The sequence below is a fragment of the Pomacea canaliculata genome, linkage group LG10, assembly GCF_003073045.1.
Source record: "Pomacea canaliculata isolate SZHN2017 linkage group LG10, ASM307304v1, whole genome shotgun sequence".
In the NCBI taxonomy this organism is placed as follows: Eukaryota; Metazoa; Mollusca; class Gastropoda; order Architaenioglossa; family Ampullariidae; genus Pomacea; species Pomacea canaliculata.
The window spans coordinates 8,002,815-8,023,318 of NC_037599.1; the positions used below are offsets into that span (position 1 = coordinate 8,002,815).

Consider the following 20,504-nt stretch of genomic DNA (forward strand, 5'->3'; position numbering starts at 1 on the left):
GGGCGGTCACTTCGCAGCCTATCGCGTTCAAGGGAAATAACTCCATACGCTTGATGGTCAAGCTGTGCGAACGACTTATTAGTTTCATTTTTCTGGTTAAATCATGCGCTCACCAGCCTGTTGCAGCTTCTGAATTTAGTACACCAAGATAATATAATTATAAGCTGAAAAATCTACATCTTTGCGAAGATGGCGTCCAGAGGAAAAGGGGTTCCGCGAGGTGGTGCGAAGTTTGGTATTCAAAAACCGCTAGAAAACTCCAACAAAATACACGATTCCATTTTGAAACAAGCTCGTCAAAGCGGCCAACTGAATCTTTCTGGCCGCAACCTGACAGAAGGTGACTTAAACCAACGTATAATAAGTCTGGTATCTCTTTGTAGTTTCTTATCCAATCCCTCCCTCTACCCCAGAGTGTTACCTAGTCAACGGTTGCTTATTGTGATTTACCAGGGTAAATTGGAGTGACGTCGTTATCTTTAAATTTACATTAGTAGGTGTAGTTTTAATAAAAGATTTTTAAAAGTTATCCTTCCGTCATTTTACCCGTACCTCCACACACGCGCACAACACCTCCAACACAGACGTGCAGACAAATAATTTCGAAACTGCTGACAAGACGAATCAGAAAAAGGTTAATAAGATTTATTATTGTATGGCAAAAAAAAATTTACATACAATAAATATTTCCACAAACCAGTGCACACAAATTATTTAATGCTCCTTAACTGCCTTTTGAAAGTTTATCTGCATTACACACTTGGACGCTATATATAATGTTGCTTTTCAAAAGTTTGTTCTCTGATCTTATGCATACAGTGCTTTCTAATGTTTCAAGTACCTGAGAATGTGTGGCGAATCAACACTGATATACCAGAAGAGACACGCAGTGTGTCCCTTGATAATACCGAAGAACGTTGGTGGGAGCAGACAGAGCTTACAAAACTGATCTTGGCATCCAACATGCTCAAAGGACTAGGAGAAGGGCTATCTCAGCTTTCAGCTCTTACTGTTCTTGATGTGAGTCTTATATATTTTTCTGTCATACTGTCTATTGACTATACTTTTGTTATACTGTTGCACTTGCGCTATTTTGTATACTCAGATATTTTCTGGCTTCTGGTTTGCTTCACTTGACTCTGCTAAAGAGAAGTAATGAATTTCATAATCAAAAAGTAATACCTTTGTTACTTAAATATTCTTCATCTTTTTCCCTAAACGTCTTAAAGTAAAAATAGAAAAACTGTATGTCTGACAAGACCAGTTAAATTTGTTAATCCCAGACTATATATACTCTTTCACTCCTCCTCTCTTTGATCTGTTCTTTCATTCTTTTAGACCAGTGATGCCCAACCTTTTTCGGCCTGCGGGCCATATCCATTTCGGAATGCCGTGTCGCGGGCCGTATCCATTTCAGACAGCCGTGTCGCGGGCCACTTCACCGCAAAAATACAAAAAAGAAAAAAAAAATAGAGCAGATAACATTTTTTTATTAGAAACAAGTTGTACTTACCATTAATTATGTAGTAATTAGTGGGATATTTGAAGTTGTTTTCCCGAAACCAACTTCTGAATGTCCGGCTGCATCATAGAGACACAAAGTCGGAGCACTGAATCGAAATGTTCGTCCATCGAAAAAAAAAGATTGAGAAGCGCCCCTACGTAGGGATAAATACTTCTTCTTCCCTTTTTTCTTTTTTTTCGTGTTTTTTTTTTTTATATTACTAACATGCTGATTTCCTGTACTGTAGGCAGAAGTTTCGCGGGCCGGATGGCACCGCGTCGCGGGCCAGATATGGCCCGCGGGCCGTAGGTTGGGCATCCCTGTTTTAGACCCTTCAACCTCGTGTTCCTAAATTTTGGGTTTTCTCATAAAAATTTATTTTTAAATTATAGTATTGAAAATCAATGCAAACTGTTGTTTTAACTTTAGCTGAACTTTAGTGTTCTTTCTTGCCTGTATTTCACTCCTTAGTGTCTTTTAGTTGGATACATTAAGTGAAAAAAAAAATTGCACAGCCAGTGCAGATTTGCTTATGAAAACTGTCCAGATGTTAAACTCATGATTTATATAGCACATATGCTCGTATGGAGGACAGAAAGATAAACAAAAGTACTGATGACTGATAAAAGAGGATCAATAAAAGACAAACATAGAAAACAAAAAGAGGAATTGAGAACAGGAACTTAATATATCTTAACATATCTTAATCTTTAGTAGAATGAGAATGAGTAGCTTTCAGAATTAACTATGTTTCTAAACCGAGCAGCTCAGCTCATTACAGACATTAATGAAAGTGGGCCTGTATTGTAAGTGTAAGATGCCGATTTACTCCCATGATTTATTTATGCTATGTTAATATTTTGCCTCTTCTCAGGTTCATGACAACCAGTTGACATTGCTGCCAGATGCACTGGGCACCCTAGAGAATCTACAAAAACTCAATGTAAGGTAGGGTCACTGTACAATTGAGAGTCAAGTCAGTTTCTCACTGGCTTGAACATCTGAAGGTTGGACAAGGTAAATAAAATCTGTGCTATTTATGTGGGTATTTTGCCTACAGAAACAACCTGCCTGTAATTTCTTTTCTTGTTGAGAGGTACGCTTTCTGTAAGTTACTAGATTTTAAATTGGCTTCATGTTGTAATTATGGGTGTTTATCATTTTGTTTGTATTAACAATTTTTTGTGCAGTCGCAACCAGCTTCAGGAACTTCCAGCATGTTTGGGTTATCTTCACAGTTTAGTCAGTCTTCATGTAGAGCAGAATAAACTGCAGCAGCTTTGTCCTGAGATAGCTCATCTTACAAAACTGGAAGAACTGGTAAGTATGAGTTTAACTCTACTCCATCACAGACTGCATCATGATGTATGTATGTAAAGATCTTTCCATGTATTTTTACTAATAAATAAACACACTAGAATGTAAAATCTCTTTAATAAGATTTTCCCAATTATGACCCCCCTCTTAGTTATGAGCCAAAATATTTTCATGGACATATTTTGCTATGTAAACGTCATCTCTATTATGACTACCTCCCCAACCCAACCTAAGAGAGACAGTTTGCACTCTATTTCAACTTTTTGTGCAAAATTTGCATGTTAAGAAAATTAAGAACATAGACTGCTTCTGGCTTGCTCTATCTTTGTTAAGATTTGCTGCAGAAATCTTACAAAAATAAATTAAGCATATGTTGAAAGAAACTTCTTCTGTGGGTCAGTTGTCATTCAACCCAAGCCATATCACAGCAGTCGTAGTCATCCCATGTTGTTCCAACATTGAAAGTCAGATCTATCCAGACCCAGAAGACAAGTCAATCTCCTATGACAGGAGTAAATATTAACCTCAAATATTATCAACATAGCCATTAATTGTTCAAACAAGTTCAACATAAACAAAAATGGCTGCTTGGCAGAAGACTCTCTTTGCTAGGATATATATAGTCATGGCGGGGTTGATTTTACTCAGGCTTGGAAAATCTATTTAGCTGGTGCAATATTGTTTTTTGTTGAAATGACCAGTTCCCATTCATTGTTGTCTCTTTACCAGCACACATCAATTGCGCTTTATTAACGACCTTTTGCAGAAGTCACATGTTTATAAAAAATAAAATTATTATGACCAACTGTTTGTGATTAATTGTGACTTTTTGCAGAAATCATATTCAAAAATATGAATAGGGAATTTTAAGAAAGCATCTTTGTCTACCACAGTGCCTGTGCATTAATTGATTGCTCTTACCTGAAGAACTAGTTCTCCAAAGACTCAAGTCAAGTATAATAATGGCTTAATAAGCATGACCACAAGAAAGTGAAAGTGACCCTAAAATGGCATTATGATATGGATTTTAAGAGCTCTCTTTCAACATTTAAATAAATGAACTTGCATTTATAGGTGTCATGGTTTATGGAAAGAAAGCAGACTAGTTGATCTCCCTATTAAGCCCCTCTTATGAATCAAATTTTGTTGGATTGTTGGGAGTTTTTAATAGGGAGGTTTTACTTTACTGTCAAACTCTTGCTTGTTGAAGAACTGTTTACCTTTCCTCATTTAGAGGGCAATCCCACCACACTATAGTGTATTAAAAGAAGTATCTAAAAAGCCAGATTTAGGGGGAGATCTGTTCACATGGCACATTGTCATTGGCCATGAAAGTTTTTAAAATTGTATTTGTCTTTAACTTTTTTTATTATGTTGCATATAAATTTTAAATAATGCTGTTCAATTTGTATTTTGCTGCAAGGATGTGTCTCACAATGCTATTCAAGCATTGCCCCAAAATATTGGCCATCTGTCTCATCTTGTGCGACTGAATGTATCCTACAATCAGCTGTCTGTTCTGCCTGCAGAGATAGGAAGTATAGATGGTGAGACTGCTTCATTAACTAGCTTAACAAAAAAATTCCACAGGAGAGCTATTGACTTACTTCTTTGTACAAACATTAACAAAAACTTGTTAATTAGCTGTTCTTCGGTACTTGTATTGCATGATGTAGTGTTTGAGTTTTTTTTTTTCTTTTCTTTCCCCAGGTTTGCATTACTTTGATGCCACCCACAACGAGCTTGTGAGGCTTCCAGAAGAATTTGGCTGTCTCAGAAAACTGGAACAGTTGTACTTAAGGCACAATTGTTTAGCTTACCTTCCTGTTCTACACAGCTGCATCAGTCTGAAGGTGAAGTAAAATTGTCAACATGTGAAAAGAACAACCTGGCATTCCCAGAACCACCGGAATATTTTCTGTCTTGTGTCTGTAGTGTGTGGAGAGCTTGATTTGGCTGAGATACTGTGCCATAAAAGCTGACACTATTTTTATTACTAAGTTGCATAACAATTGTTGTATGGGTAATCACAGAAACACCTGATTGATTTTTATTCATTTTACTGTTACGCTTTCCTCATTCAGTCTTGCTTGTGTACACAGGAGCTTCACTTGGGCAACAATTCCATCATGGGCATCAGTCCTGAACACTTACAACACTTGACCTCAATCACATTCCTGGACCTGCGTGACAACAAGATAGCTAAACTGCCTGATGAGATCAGTTTGCTGCAAGGTCTAGAGAGGCTAGATCTCAGCAACAATGACCTTTCTGCGTACGTCATGTTCTCACAGTAGAGCTGATAGCAGTCAACAAGTTAAAAAACTGCAACAGAAAAATCTGCATAATTGAATTATTTGCTAGCAGTTGATTGACACTACTGCATGATGGGAAATTGTTGCTAGCATTGAGAATGGCATGAAATTTGTTAGCCATGTCTGATTCAGATTTAACTCTTCCTATACAGTGCATATCCATAAATGCAAGTGTTTTCATAGCTATAACTCAATTGCATCAATTACCCATATTAAATGAGTTGATTTCCATCGTGGGGAGTCATATAGCATCCTCTTGCATTGCCTTGAAGTGCCAATGTTTCATTTTGAACTTTCAGGTTGCCTTATTCTTTGGGAACAATCTCCTCCCTGAAGTCAGTCGTCTTAGATGGAAATCCCCTCAGGTCAATTCGAAGGGACATCATAATGGTAAGAAGATTTAAAGAGTAGAAGTTTGCAACAGCCTTGTTTTAAAAATAAATTTGAATTGCAACAATTGCCATTTTGAAACTACTGATGTAGTCCAACCTATTGCTGCTCCTTGGATGGATCTGACTTGGTGTCATTGCAATAGTTTTGATCTAGACAAGATGAGTTTTTCTCATCCTTTTGTTAGTAGGAATGCAAAGTAATACTTCTCCTCATTACTTTTTACCATTATTATAGAAGGGGACAGCTGAGACATTTTGCTTTTCATCTTTTTTCCATTGTTAACACTTTACAGCGTGGTACTGTAGAGCTCAAGAAGTATCTAAAAAGCCGGATTGAAGAACATGAGGTTCCCTCTTCGACCAGATCATCAGCTAGAGAATCCATACTCCCCATGGCCTCTGGGGACAGTGCACTAAGTCATGAGATGCAGCAGTCCAAAATATTAGACTTCAGGTGTGTGAAGAAGCATTGTGTCAGGCACTAGCCATTTTAAAAATTTCTGACTAGACTTGAATATTTTATAGCTACAGAAGTGCTTTGCTACTTCCAATCTCTTATGGATTTTTATTAATGGGTGATTCCCTTTTTTCTATTGTCTATTCTCATGAAATAACTTTCACAAAAGAATTACTAGGAAACTTACTGAGCCCCTGTAAGATTAGGGCTGCCTCTCTAAGATAAGAATGTTCATTAATATATAACATTTCTTAATGTTAAGAAATGCTAGCTTGACTTATTGTTCAGATCTTGCATCAAGTTCAATTGACAAAGGAAAAAATATTTTCCAGCAACCAGAAAGCAAATGATGTACCGTCTGACATGTGGGACAAAGCAAAGCAAGCTGCAGTGACTGTGGTTAACCTGAGCAAGAACCAACTGACGGAGCTGCCAAGCAAGTGGGTACTAAATGCTAAAATAAAACCTTTTTATAATTTTTTTGCAGACACAAATGTATCAGTTTAACATGCAGTAGCGATAGACGGTTCCAAAGGGGATTCCCTTTATTCCCCAGTGTGCATCAACAAATTGATATTAAATAAAAATAGTTATTTCAAAACTCTTAGTTCGCCTAATTCTGCCTGCTATTTAAGCATCCTTTAAATTCTGTTATAAGGATGTTCTTTCAGTGTTAGCATAGTTTGTAAATATTAATTGGGCCCAGCAGCCCCAGCTCCTCATGGGATGGATACAAGCCTTTTTGGCTGGGTGACTGAGCTAGCCCACTCCTTTATCTTTTGCTTTTTGTTTTCTCTAACTTGCTGGTCCCTTCCCATATGTTCTTTTCTGAAAAACCCTCTCCCTACTCAGTTGCTTTTTCATCTTTTCTATCCTGTCTTTACTGGCTTTTCTCCTCTCCTCTTTTCCCCCAGTAGCCTTAGTTGCTGACACGAGGTAAAACACTAAAAAACAACAAACATTTTTCAAATGAAATCTTTTCCTTTGGTTTTCTCTTCTCTGTTGTATGCTTTACGTCCCTTGTGTTTACCATACAGGCCAATCCATGTTTGAGGAGAATAGGATCCTAGAGTTGAGGTCCTGGGTTGCAGTCCATTATACCAACACACCTCTTAGACTTGGACTTTTCCTAGATGGGAGGTTGGTGTGGCCCATGCCAATATGCTGGTCCTTTTATTCCCTAGCTTTGCTAGAAGGCTGCATCTTGGTCAATCTGGTCTCTATATCTGTAGGCCAGAGTAACTTCTTCTGAAGCCCTTCGTAGATGGTATGGAAAACAGTTCATTGATCGACCCATTAAAGGTCAATAGGTCCCTTAGCTCCTCTAGTTGAGGATGAGGTGAGAGGAGTGATTGGTTGTCCTGACCTTGCTGGAATCTCACAGCTCAATGTTAAGTCCTTGGGATTTACAACTGTCCATAATCCACCTCAAAAAGAGATTGAAAATCTGTACCCACAGACACTCTTTGTCTTAATTTATTTTTTCAAAATTCAGGTCATGTATCTGCAAGTCGGTGTCTCTTTTCATCAATTCTCCATTGCCTTACTTTAACTGTCAGCATTAGGCCACATCACTAGCTTCTGTGAGTTCCTGTCTTGCAACTTTTGATGTGTTGGGACTGACCATGGTGTAGCTGATTGTTCTCTAATCAGAAACTGTGACAACTCACAGCCATTTCAAAAGTTGCCCAAAGTGGAAGGAAGAACCAGACATCCAATGTATACATGTGAAATCTGCTGTGTGTAAGACAAGATGTTTACCATCATGTAGTTGGCGGCAGAAAAATAGAACGCTCCTGCCAAAGTTGGCCAGGATCAGACAGTTGAAGCTTTGCATAGATACCACGCCCTCTGTACAGTCGCACACACATTGTCACATGTATAATGCATATACTTACATTTTTCCACACACATGCCATGGAATGAATGACTCCTGGACTGATGATAATATAAACTGTGTCACAATCACAATATTAATATTCATGATTTTTTTTCAGTTTGACAGTTTTGAAAGCATCTGTCACTGAGCTGAATTTGGGCTTCAACAAGATTGCCTCCCTGAAACCAGACATTGGCCTTTTCCTCAAACTGGTTTTCTTGGACTTGAGGTATGGCATAGGAATAATATGGCCAAGTACCCCTTCACATGAATCTTTTTATCTCCTTTCCCTGTAGTCTTGGGATCTATTCCAAAGTTTGCTTATACGACTACAACTCTCATGCATCATGTAATTGATTTTTACATCATTCATGTTTGCCTCTACCCTTTGCTTAGCCTTTATGACAAAAGAATGCACCAATACCTTTAGGTAAATCACAAGATGTACTGAATGCAGACAAATGTATGAACAAGTAAAATCATGAAAGGATTTTAAGACTATCATTAATTTAGGGAGAAAAAAATTGTTCCAAAAAATAATAAACTATAACATCACAATTATTGGACACATTTTGGAAAAAAAGCCAAAAGACTTTTTAACTTTCCAGGAATAATGGTCTGTCTACACTCCATCAGAAATCAGCCTGCTGCAAGCATTGAGGGAAGTCACTTTATCCTATAACAGGTGAGATAAAAATAATCAAAATTGATAAAGTACATCTATTGCTAAACTGCTGTCTTTGCTTGCATTGAGTCTAATCCAAGGCAATATATAAGAGCATTGTCATCATGTAAACTAAAGTCAGTTTATTTTTGCTATGATGTCAAATTCATTTTAAAAAAAAGACATGCTAATGAAATTAATACAAATGATGCCTTTTGTAAAAATTATGCATGGTTGCAAGGTTAGCTGCTAAAATGTAACGAAAAATAAATTTAGTCTATTGTATGCATAGGTTCACAGAAATTCCTCCTGTACTGTACCCGCTCAAGAAACTGGAGATTCTGTTCCTGAATGACAACAAGATTAATGATATTGATGCTGTGGGGTTACAGCAAATGCCAGTTTTGGCCACACTTGATTTGCAGAACAATAATATAAGCCAAGTACCTCCAGAGCTTGGAAAATGCGCTTCCCTCAGGTAACCACCAACTTGTGTATAATTCGTAACTGCTAGGAATGCAGTTATCCTTCAGTAGGTTAGGTAAGGACAAAACAGCCCAAAAGTTTTTATGTCTACCCAGTTGTAACGTTTAAAATATTAAACTATCAAGGACTTAGTTCTGATAAAAACAGTATATCTTGTGGGTAAATGTGATCTTTTGCACAGTTTTGCAATGTCAAGGAATGGGGCTGATTTTTGTGCATGTGATTTTGGTGAACGGCTGTACTTAGCAAAGCCACATTGTTGCATGGTCTTTTGCTTTGTTAGATTGAATTGTCCAGGCTGAGACCTTTCATTCCTTCTCTTTCAGGAGTTTGCAAATAAGTGGAAACCCCTTCCGCAATCCACGACCAGCCATCCTTGCTAAGGGAACACAAGCACTTTTAGAGTATCTCCGAAGTCGGATTGTAAACTAGCTTCAAGTGCAGAGTGAAATATTGGAAATCTGGGATATCCCGACATTTCAGAACAATTATGTTGTGCTTGTCAATGAGCAGAGAAAATCTAACTGTTAAAAAGTTTTATCGTTATTCATAGTTTGAGGGAACTTTTGTATTGTAGCTCTATATTATCACTATGTACATGTATTACAGATGTTATGTGTGCTGTCATCAGTATCATTTTACCATCAACTTGACTTGGTTCTGGAAAGAAATACTGAAGATTTCTACCCTCTTTTTAGCAATTGAAAATAGAGTAGAAAATTCTACGGTGAAGATGTGCCAGTTGATGTATGTTATGGTTTTATTAAATTGCCAGCAGTTGTCCACATATACAATCAATCTGTTTGTGAAGGAGGCTGAGGAATCAAAGTGGAGTTGGTATCTTTAAGTCTGTGCACTTTGTGAAATGCTGTCACCCAGGAGTCGAACTTTTCTCGGAAATCTTGAAAAGAGGGTGGACTACTGGTCAGCAAAGTTGTGTTGACAGGTCTGTCATCATCCTTGGGGTTGTCTGCAAGCCACAGGGACAGCTGTTCCTACAACACAGTACAGAACACCATTTTGCACTGTAATTTAACCTCCAAAGTTGGCATTGTAAATTCAAGCACAATGCAAAGTATAGGTGAGTGGATGTCTGTACATAACTCATTATAGGACATTTATAAGTATGGAACAGCTACCTGAAGTCTGTTTATGTTGGAGGAAGCTTCTGCAGTCTTGTCCTCTGACTGTAGCAACTCGATCAGTGTCTCGAAGCAAATGTGCACCCACTTCAGATACCACATGGCTCTGAAAACAGTGTATTAAATTTGTTTGCATTTGCGGAAAAAGTTGTAAATAATGGGAAAATGGGGCTTTTTACAAAGGTACTAAAGTAAAACTTAAACTGTCCTGACTTTTGCATATATGGGATATGGATTGGGACTGGCAGTTCTCTTGCACTTTTACAAAGAAAAAAAAGCAGATAACCACCTATTAGCATGACAACTTGTTTCAGGTGAAACACAGCCTTGTCAAATTTTCCCGTCACTTTAAAGAAGGTCCCTAGCGTGGCATGAGCCAGTAGCAAATAGTTGCTGGTTGGTGGCTGACAAAGCGTGAGATAGTCAACACTCTGAATAAGATATTTCTCTGCCTCCTCTAATCTGGAACCAGAAAAAGACTGAATACAGCACATTATACATGTATCTGATATGTTTGAGAGGTGTGTGAAGTATGTCAGTATTAGCAATACATATAAAATAGGATGGCATTAAGTACTTTGTTTAACAAAGTGAACAGCTTATATGCAAGTCCATGTTTGTGAAAGCTCACTTTGATTTGAATGAACAAATAATTTACAGAGTGCCTTTTGCAACCTCTTTCTGACCTTTCAAGAAGACTTTTGGTCCTAAAAATTTAGCAGTTAGAACTACTTGTCACTGTGTTTAAATGCAATAGTGATCAGTGTCAAGGAATGTTTTGGAAAACTCACTTGTTCATCTTAGACAGGATCTGCCCCAGCAGGATGTAAATTTGAGCAGCTCGAAGACTTATCTCCCCATGATGCATTGAAACTATCATGAGAGCTTGTTTGGCCTCAGTTTCTGCCCAGCTAAGTGTGGACTCTCTGACTTCTTCAGGACAGCTTAGTGACTTCCACTGTAAAGCCATTGCTGCAAGATGTAAAATGAAAAAATAAAAAGTTGTAAATCTTGCAGTTTATGCAGAAAACTCTTCAAGATTTTATCCAGTGAACTTTGTTCATGTCTCATCCTTAACCCTTCAGAATGCAAACTTTTACTGCCATCTAAATGTGATTCTTGCTGAAGTCTGCATCGGCGATTCTGTGGGTGTTTTTTGTCCATAGTCTTCTTTTAGGAGTCTTCATAATTCTAATTTATTAGTAATAATTCATGATACAGTGTGTTACTGCGTATTCCTATCGCGAATGAGTAGTTGACCATCCAGTAGCTTCTCATATTATTATTTTTTTTCCAAAGGACAAATCAAAAGAAAACATCTTGGTCAAACAACAAGGCTTCTGCAACTCAAAGAATATTACCATTCTCAACATTTCCCTAATGAACTCGCTGAATGTATGCAAAGCATACAAACAAACACCAAAGGTCCTGACATTTCCAACAAAATATGAAACTCAGCACTGGTCACTGCAGAAATACTGACCTACAGATATAAACTAAGTATTAATAAATCACACTTTCCAACCACACTAAATTGAACAAAAGTTATTTGATTCATAAATCGGCTGACATAAACAATGCCACAAACTATTGACCTCTCGATTCTTTCATCACTCTCCAAGCCCTTGGAAAAACACTTGCCTCCAAAGACACCTAATGAAAAATAAGCTTACCCATACCAATCAATCTGGATTTAGACCCACAAACACTTTTGCCACACAGCACCAATATCTATAGCAAAACAATGGTTAAGCAATACAAACGATAATATACTGCAGCTTGTTAGTAGATATAATTGATCCTAACTATCGGAAACTGTTCTATGCAGCCTATATTCAGTCGACCATCAATTATGCTTCCACTTCTGCTAGTGGTCTTTTGATGAGGCCTCTTGTTAGCTAGCATTCAAAGAAGAGCTATCAAATTGGTGCTTCCCCCTCATGGTTTCTTGTCTCTAGGGGTTCTGCCTCTAATATGCAGGCTAAAATACAATATAAGTATGCTCGTTTATAAAATAACAGGTTAAATATCGGTAGACCTGATACATTTTGCTCATTCTGTTACCCTCGTAAAGTTATGTCTCTATACCTATATCTAGTACAACCTATAAAGCTGGCTTGTACATTGGGGAGATGTGTTACATACATTGGCTATTATAATAATACCAAGACTGCATGATTTCCATTAAGAAAGTTAAAACACATGCATAGGAATGCCACATCACTGTCCCAACGTTGATGACCAAACATTAAAAAGGTAGTCAAAGGTATTTTGACTAACCAAAATTAGAGAGGAAAGGATGCAGCATGGGGTGCCCCGGTGACAGCAGACTCCGGGCAATACGGATTGCCTCCATGGCATGATGGTAGAAGCTGTTGCTGTTGTAGAAATCCTGCTGAGCCATTATGGCTTTGCTGAGGACTCGATGAGCTTGTGCAAGGTGTAGTGTCTCACATTTGTATGTCTTTCTTGTCAGCTCTACCAGTTCCTTATCACAGAGTTTGTGAACAAATAAACTTTCAGCATGATTATCCAAGTCAGACACCACAAGTTTGCACATAAACTAATCTTCTATTCTGTATTTTTAAAAGTCACAAATATTTCATTACACTCTCTTAGTATGTACTAGTTTTTCTAATGGGGATTTTTTTTTTCTTTGAGGGACAAAATAAATCTGGTTTTTACTCCTTTAACCTACAATACCAATCATTACAATGAAATGTGTAATGCAACACAATATTCAGTATACTGTACCAGCTAAACCTGGTAGAGAAGTTTACTTCTCCTTTTAGTTTCAGGTTAGATATATTCTCCTATTCTTATCAAAGCAAGCTTACTCATACAAGATTCGTCACAAATATATTTTCCTCAATGCAGAATACAATATAAGCTAGCAAATAGAGTTGTCTACTTACCTTAGCTAGTTCAACTCCTGTGGAATCCTGCTTGAACTCATTACAGAAATGACACAAACTGTGCAGAGCCTTTAAGTACAGAGGATGCAGCTTCCCATACTTTTCTCTACAAAAAAAGTTGTTCAATACTCTTTCAAAGCCATAATGGGTAGCAAGATGATGTGTGCAATTTTTCTTACATTTTTTTAAAACATGGGTCATTAACTTCTGCATGAAAATTGTCAAAGAAAATGCATGTATTCAAATGTTTGTATCATTAGGCATAAATTAACATAAAATGTAGTAGACTGCTCCTTCACTTCTAACCCATTTTTCAGTCCCAGGATTGTTGTGCTTGGTTTGAAGAAATAATACAAGCATGACAATTTGTGCTATGTACATGGGCAATGGCAACAGGCCTATTGTTGAAAAACAATACATATCTCCACATTAAGTGTAGAGATTTGTCAGCCAGCATACAATGTGAATGAAAGTGGATGTGCTTGTAACCCACATCTCTTGTTGGATTATGTGACCAGTCAGTGGTCTAGACACTGTAAATTCATGTTATGACAAATCTCACCTGGCCAACTGAACAGCAAACACTGCCAATTCCTCAGCCTTTTTCACCTGCCAGGAAGCACAGTGAGCCAAGACAGCATGACTGACAACTTCAATCACTGACTCATGGTCATTAGGATCCACCTCCTGTGCAAGACAAAACTGAACAGTAACTGTCTGAAATGATAGGAGGATGGGGGGGGAACTTCCATGGAACAGTGGCTTTTCATCTTGAATGATATTTTGCTATTATTATCTTCAATTAAGATCATGTTAGGGCAGCACAATACAAGACACATTAAGGTTGTGATATTCTAGGGGAAATTATCCTCAAACATATGCATGCATCAATCCAGCTACATGCAGGTCAGAAACACATTCACTCAACTTCAAATATAAACACATGCATACCTGTAAAGCTTGTCTTGCCCATCCCAGTGAAGAGTTGATTGAACCATTCTCCAAGAGCATTGCACTAATTTCTTTATGCAGACGACCCTCAAAGACTAAGCGCTGACCAAAGGAAACCAGCTGAATCTGGTAGGTCAGCTGTGTCGCAGAGAAATATGAACTCTGGGCCTCATTTAGTTCACACATGTCATTATGGAGACCCATCATCCGAACATGAGCATTGTATTCACTCATCTGGAACAAAAAATAGTTGAATGCTTTAGCTATTGTCATTCACCTTTTATTTTTTTAGTCAGAATTGCTATGTTATGCTTTGAGTACAATCCAAAAAAATAGAGTAATTAATGTTGCTATTGATGGAACAAATGCTGTGTGATTTTCATTATGGCAGATATGCTTAGTTTTTGTTTTCATTTTGTTTATATTTTTTGGCATTTTGCTTTTTGGAAGGATGGATCAGGAGTGAGGGTAGGAATTAAGTTTTGCATATTGGATGTTGATTTGACACTTTAAGTTACTCTGTTTCACACAGATCGGTAACAGAGCAAACATTAGAATGTGAACTGAGTGTGCACTTACCCAAGTCTCCAATCCAGGGTTAACGTTCAGGAAGTTAATGATGGCAACAAGCATCTCCTTTGCCTGGGGAAGCATCTCAAGAGCGGCCAGCAGGTCAACCAGACGAAACCCTGTGGCCACTGTTTGCCGATTTATTTCAGAGGCTGGGTCCGCCGCCAACACCCCCAGTACCGACTGGTAACTGGCACAGATCTCTTTGGCGACATCTATGTCCGCCTCCTGCAGGGTTCGCACGTGTTTGAGGTACAGGTGAAAGGCGTCGCGGTCGCTCAGCATCTCCTGAACGGCGTCGCACGTGCAGAGTTCAAAGCCTGGCGGCAGCTGGCGGCGACGCGCCAAGGCCAGAGTGACTTCGATTTTTCGGAGAATGGTGACAGCGCGTCTCTCTCGTTGAAGCTGTTCTTGGACGTCGTGTGGGTTTGCTTCTTCTGTAATATTCTGTGCAGGTTCAGTGGGAAGGTCACCAAGAAGGGATCTGCATAAACGAAATCGAGTCTGAAAAGATACAAAAACTAACAAACAAACAAACAAATATATAATTCATGACTGAGAATAACTAAAAAAAAAAAATCAAATCTTCAGAATAACAGGCTTGTCTTGTCAAGAAATTTCTTTTTTCTTCTTCCATCGGGCCGCCGATTCTGTGTATCTGCGTGCAGGACCAACAGAATGAGGCTGTCCTTCGTGGTTTCGGGCGTGCGACTTGTGAACGACTGAATGCTATTACTGTGTGCGAATGAATGTCGCTCCTAAGCACTCCTGAATCCAAATGTATGATCGACAGTTATGTTGTGGTATTGTTGTTTTGTGTAATTGTTTCTACACAGAGCCTTCACAGCTTCACTAATTACTCTTTGGGAAAAATCTAGTCTTTATCAAAAACTAAATGAATGAATGATCTAAAGGAAAACAAGACAAAATCGGAAATTAAATACCGTATCAATCTACTAGGCATACTTCGGTGAGGAATAAATTATATACTCGGCGACTGTGTATGGTTACTGGAGAGTATTTTTTCTTCCATTTTCCCGTGGATGAATTAACAGCTTTTCTGACAATTTCCGGTCTTTTTTTTTTTTTAAAGGAAAAAACGTGTTTCTCACAAGGCATTTGTTTCATCTTATTTACAAGCCTATATCTGAGGAGAATCAATGAAAAAAGTTCACGTACGCTGAACAACTCCAACGCAGAAGCGGGAGTTTTCATTGTTGCACGTGCAGCACTGTCAGGATCACGGGAAAACAATGACCAAACATGCTGGTACAATGTATGTCCCGACACAGAACAGTACCACTAATTTCTGCCACAGTTATCACTGACAACAGGCACAGACTTTTTATAAGTTACTTGAACGGCAAGCACTTGGCTACCAAAGCTCAACGGTCTCTATAGTATATGGTTGAAATGCGCACTATTGTGAACAATGTTTATAACGGGGTATTCGGTTTAGACACCACCAATGGCATCAGAAATACTCACAACCAATACATCATGAACAATGGTACCTCCCATTGTAATCATGAGTTAAATCATATAAAACCATAATGGTTATAGTTATATGTGAAAACAAATCATTTGCAGAGCAAGTAAACAATTTTGGTGTTCTTTTAAATCTTATCCTAATATTACAAATCAGTGACATCAAATTTTCAGAGTGCCTACCTGAAGTTATTTGGAACTGGAATCCACTGGTGGAAGAGGCCCTTAATTAGCACCATAGGTCTATGGCTATCTTTCTTTAGGCTTATTGAAGAGTTTATAGTATCCACTTCTTTGGTGAATTCCGATTCAGAGCTGGGCGGTTTGATGAAAATGGATTCATCCTTCTCTTTTTCCACATTTAATACATCAACTGGATGCTTCTGTATATCTGATATATTTGGCAGAGGGTCAAATCGGGGATATTTCGTTTGCTGATCATGATTCCGTGCTTCGGAGAGCCTGTCACCCTGAGAACTTGGTCGGTGGATCAAAGTATTGTCCAAGAACTCTACGAGAAATCTGTACCGTTGCTTCGTAACATTCCCACCTTGAGGATTCAACAGAGCGCCTCTAAAGTTTTTATACCAGTCCGTAATGTTGGTCTTGGTGGGAAGAATATCTAACAACATGCGAGCCCTGTCCTGGTCAGTTCGGCCGCGGTCAATCGCACATAAGTCGCTGTCAGTTAGCACTCCGGCCACTTTCAGATGATCAATGATGTGCTCCACACGCAGCTGTTGCACTAGGGCTATTCGATTGACTTTAAGCCGCACGAGGTTCTGGCGATCTTTGTTCGATACGTGTCTCCTGTTCAAGTTCAGAGGAGCCGGTGGGATGCTGCAAACAATACACGCAGTTATCTTACCATTTAATCAAAAGGAATTCTTTATAAGCAAAAAATTACGTTTTATCTATACTCATCAATAAATCAGCTGTAAATGCATGACATGAACAATCTAGTTTTGCGATATGAGGTATATTAATATTGACTATATATATATTGCGCGTGCGAGCATGCAAACACGAGATCGAAGTGTCGTCAGCTTGGAGAACGAAAAAAAAATATTGCTATCAAATGCCACTTACTCTGAGACTACAAATGTATTCTGCCTAATGTTTGCAGCCATTTTAGCAAAAATTATTCGCTGTTTTTCATTCAGGTCCAACCAACAGAGTAATCACGAATCCATGGGGTAATGTTTACAGGCGCCATAATCTGGTTGCCGGTAGAAACGGGAAGTCACGCGCCGGTGTGACGTCTAGCAAAGGGAAACCACTCGTATTGGTTTCCGTATTACTATCTGCAGACGAAACTTAAATTTGCGAAAAGCTTTACAGGACGTCTGAGGCATCAACAGTCTAAATTAAGTCTGTATCGAAGACTTTTATGCACAATGAGAACATCACTTCTTAGGGTAAGTTGTATTGCTAATAAAAGTTGGGCATGACGCTGCGTGTAATTAATCCACAAGAAAACAATTCATATTTTGCAATAATGAACAATGTGCGTTATTATTATTAACCGATATTTGTTCGCGAAGAACATGTCATGTATCAGGGGTTTTTGGTTCTTTTTTTGTGAATAGTACCATTTTAAAAAAATGACGTAACTCTGAAACACTGTTCAGTTACACGATTATGATTTCCTCTTCAGCCTTTGCAGTGTTTCACAAGACTACGAAGGTCAAGTCCAAACCATCCTCGTCATTTTCACCGATCGCCATGGCAGCACCATCCCTTAGTTCCTATTGTAATTGAGCAAACGGGACGAGGTGAAAGAGCATACGATATATATTCACGATTATTAAAAGAAAGAATCATCTGCGTCATGGGCCCGGTAAGTTTCTATACTTCTTCAACGACGATTTTAGTTTTGGTTTTAGCACACCGTTAAGTTTCAGTATGAGCCCTCCGTTGTTCCGTTATATAGAACTGAAATGTAAGGTCTCAGACATTTTCTACTAAATAAATGTATATTTTTGTAGTATGCAACACTATTTATCATTCCTTACGAAACGCTACTCAAAATAAGCAATATGTAAATGCTCTTTTAAGGAAGGCAAGAAGAAAAAGAGACTGAATAAAACTTGTAGAGGGATGACTTTTTTTTTGTTTGTTTTTGTTTTAATGACTAGGTAAAGCTCAGTACAAGATACTATTTTCACTGAAAGAGGTTGAATTCATAACATCACATTTGTACGCAGCTATGCCACAGTAGCAGATTGTCCATTTTCTCATTCGCAGCATAAATGGATCCATGTAGAGTCCTGACATATGTATTGTTGACCTCTTTCTATGCTTGGTGATGTTTACATGTAGCTCAAGAACACAAAGAGGAAGTATTCACACACATTTGGGAAATAGTAACTTACACTGAGCTTTACCCAGTCATTTAACCAAAAAACTGTTCCCCACTAAATCTTTATTACAGAAAAATTAACTTTTTTTTATGTTACTCTCCTTAGATTTCTGACGATCTGTCAAGTCTGGTGGTGGCCCAGCTCTTGTTTCTTCAATCTGAAAGTAGTAAGAAAGCCATCCACATGTACATCAACAGTCCTGGTCAGTACAGAATCTACCATAATGTATATTGAAAGTTGATGTCTGCTTTTAGTGTTAATAACAGTTGAAAAATTCATGTTTACTAGGTATACATATGACATGCTTAAAATATGTTTATGGCTTGTTCTAAAAGTAGATGCATTTTTTTTTTTAAAATCTTCTCAGGAGGGTCTGTGACAGCTGGCCTTGGGATCTATGACACAATGCAGTATGTTCAGCCTCCTATTGCTACATGGTGTGTGGGCCAAGCATGCAGCATGGCATCATTGTTGCTGTGTGCAGGAGAACAAGGGATGCGTCATTCCTTGCCAAACTCTCGTGTCATGATACATCAGCCCTCTGGCCAGGCAGCAGTGAGTAGAATTGTAGTTGTCAAATTATTTTTGGTATTGACAGTAGACTTTTGTAATTATAACATAACTGTGTTTGAGAGAGAAAAAGAATGTGAAATTCTTGTTCTAATTTTCTTAACCTATCTAAGCAATAACAGCAGGACAAGCTTTTGTGATAGCTATGGGTTTTGTACTCGCTATTCTTCTGCCCTCCTAAGTAACAGTTGTACACTTTGCAAAAATAGCCTGCCAAAAATCACAATGACCCTTTTAAACTGAGTTGGTATACAATTTTTAGTACACATGATAGCCTTTAAGTAACAGCTGTAACTTATTAGCTTGAACAAAAAAAAAAAAAAAAAAGAAAGGAAAGGGGGGGGGGAGATTAATAAATTTTGGTGGGTGGTGGTGATTGTTTTAGATGATAGCACTTGGGAAAGTGGACTGTCAAATGGTTATAGTGCTGGTATCCAAACTGAGAGGCACACAGATTCAATACTCGTGTAGTGCAGCAAAATTCCCTTAGTTGACCCAGTTGGCAGAAGAGATGGGCACTGCCCTCATATAAAGCTGGCGCCTGAGAAAAGTGAGGTTGCTAACATCTCACTCCCTAACAAACTGAAAAGGTCAGGGGATGACCTTTACCTTACTCTGATGTTTTGTTCAGGGTCAGGCCACAGATATCCAGATCCAAGCAGAGGAAATCATAAAGCTGAAGCAGCAAATCAATCGGATCTATGTCAAGCATACAGGCCAACTACTAAGTGTCATAGGTAGGTTTTTCCCTTCACATGGTCGGGTTGATCTTTTCCTCATCACTTGCTAAATATATTGACTTCAACATAAATCCTTACTGACAACAACTAAAACAAAAAAACAAAAAAATGAATATTTGTGTTTCCACTTGTGAGCTGGTAAGTAACAAAGTAATTCAACTGAAGATCGGTGTAATCTAGCTAGATCTTATTCTCTTAAAACACTCTGCATAAAAAGAATGTGTGATGATTTACATTACTAGTAGCATAATAATTATTGTTGAAATAAATTCCCTACAGATGAACATTAATGTAAGCACAGTTCTAAAGAACAATGTGGGGAGGAGGATGGCCAGAAGATTGAATTTTCAGCATAACTATTCCCATCTCCAGTCCTCCGTTTTGTTTCAAATAATGACAGTCATGTATATCCAACTCCTCCTGCTGCCACATTCCCATTTCTCATTATGTTAAGACCTTATTTTAATATACATTTACAGAAAACAGTATGGAAAGAGACCGTTTTATGAGCCCACAAGAAGCAAAGGAGTTTGGCTTGATTGACAAAATTCTAGAACAACCACCAAAGCTAGAAGACTCAAGAGACACATGGTCATCGTCTTCACAAAATGCTTCCAGTGGCCAAGATTTGTGTAACTAAAATGAGAGCAGCACAATGGGGGGACAAATAAAAGTTTGTTTTACTGTAAGTATTTGTTGATGACATAGATCTGGCTGTTTTATGAAAATAAAATCTTTGTTCAGTTCTGTT

General features: G+C 38.2%; 4 protein-coding genes across 7 annotated transcripts in view; 2 read left to right on the forward strand and 2 right to left on the reverse strand.

Annotated features, from left to right (window-relative positions):
• LOC112573242 (leucine-rich repeat-containing protein 40-like) lies at nucleotides 1-9,480 on the forward strand. The gene is given in 15 exon segments (XM_025253436.1): nucleotides 1-340; nucleotides 839-1,020; nucleotides 2,379-2,452; nucleotides 2,695-2,824; nucleotides 4,245-4,368; nucleotides 4,532-4,674; nucleotides 4,924-5,096; nucleotides 5,436-5,526; nucleotides 5,822-5,982; nucleotides 6,318-6,425; nucleotides 7,983-8,093; nucleotides 8,473-8,486; nucleotides 8,489-8,549; nucleotides 8,821-9,006; nucleotides 9,341-9,480. Coding segments are annotated over 15 exon segments (1,815 nt in total). The 5' UTR covers nucleotides 1-189; the 3' UTR covers nucleotides 9,447-9,480.
• LOC112573241 (amyloid protein-binding protein 2-like) lies at nucleotides 9,011-17,840 on the reverse strand. 4 transcript variants are annotated; one of them, XM_025253435.1, is made up of 11 exons: nucleotides 17,716-17,840; nucleotides 16,264-16,920; nucleotides 14,602-15,076; nucleotides 14,023-14,256; nucleotides 13,634-13,758; nucleotides 13,072-13,177; nucleotides 12,437-12,644; nucleotides 10,948-11,128; nucleotides 10,446-10,618; nucleotides 10,154-10,262; nucleotides 9,011-10,009 (listed from the first exon to the last, which is right to left on the reverse strand). In XM_025253435.1, exons 2-10 carry the CDS (start codon nucleotides 16,710-16,712, stop codon nucleotides 10,246-10,248), a joined length of 1,968 nt encoding a protein of 655 aa, XP_025109220.1. In that variant the 5' UTR covers nucleotides 16,713-16,920; nucleotides 17,716-17,840; the 3' UTR covers nucleotides 9,011-10,009; nucleotides 10,154-10,245. The 4 variants fall into 4 exon arrangements, with proteins under 4 accessions (XP_025109220.1, XP_025109219.1, XP_025109218.1 ...); XM_025253434.1 differs by having other exon boundaries at nucleotides 17,695-17,833; XM_025253433.1 differs by having other exon boundaries at nucleotides 17,673-17,798.
• On the forward strand, nucleotides 17,325-20,500 carry LOC112573246 (ATP-dependent Clp protease proteolytic subunit-like). The gene is made up of 6 exons (XM_025253441.1): nucleotides 17,325-17,498; nucleotides 17,738-17,920; nucleotides 18,549-18,645; nucleotides 18,811-18,998; nucleotides 19,645-19,750; nucleotides 20,233-20,500. Exons 1-6 carry the CDS (start codon nucleotides 17,478-17,480, stop codon nucleotides 20,391-20,393), a joined length of 756 nt encoding a protein of 251 aa, XP_025109226.1. The 5' UTR covers nucleotides 17,325-17,477; the 3' UTR covers nucleotides 20,394-20,500.
• The window catches only part of LOC112573243 (kynurenine/alpha-aminoadipate aminotransferase, mitochondrial-like), a 10,174-nt gene continuing 7,596 nt past the window's right edge, over nucleotides 17,927-20,504 (reverse strand). The window contains exon 13 of the transcript XR_003101192.1: nucleotides 17,927-18,600. The gene's annotated coding sequence lies outside the window, so the exon portion shown is untranslated. The remainder of the gene's footprint in view (nucleotides 18,601-20,504) is intronic.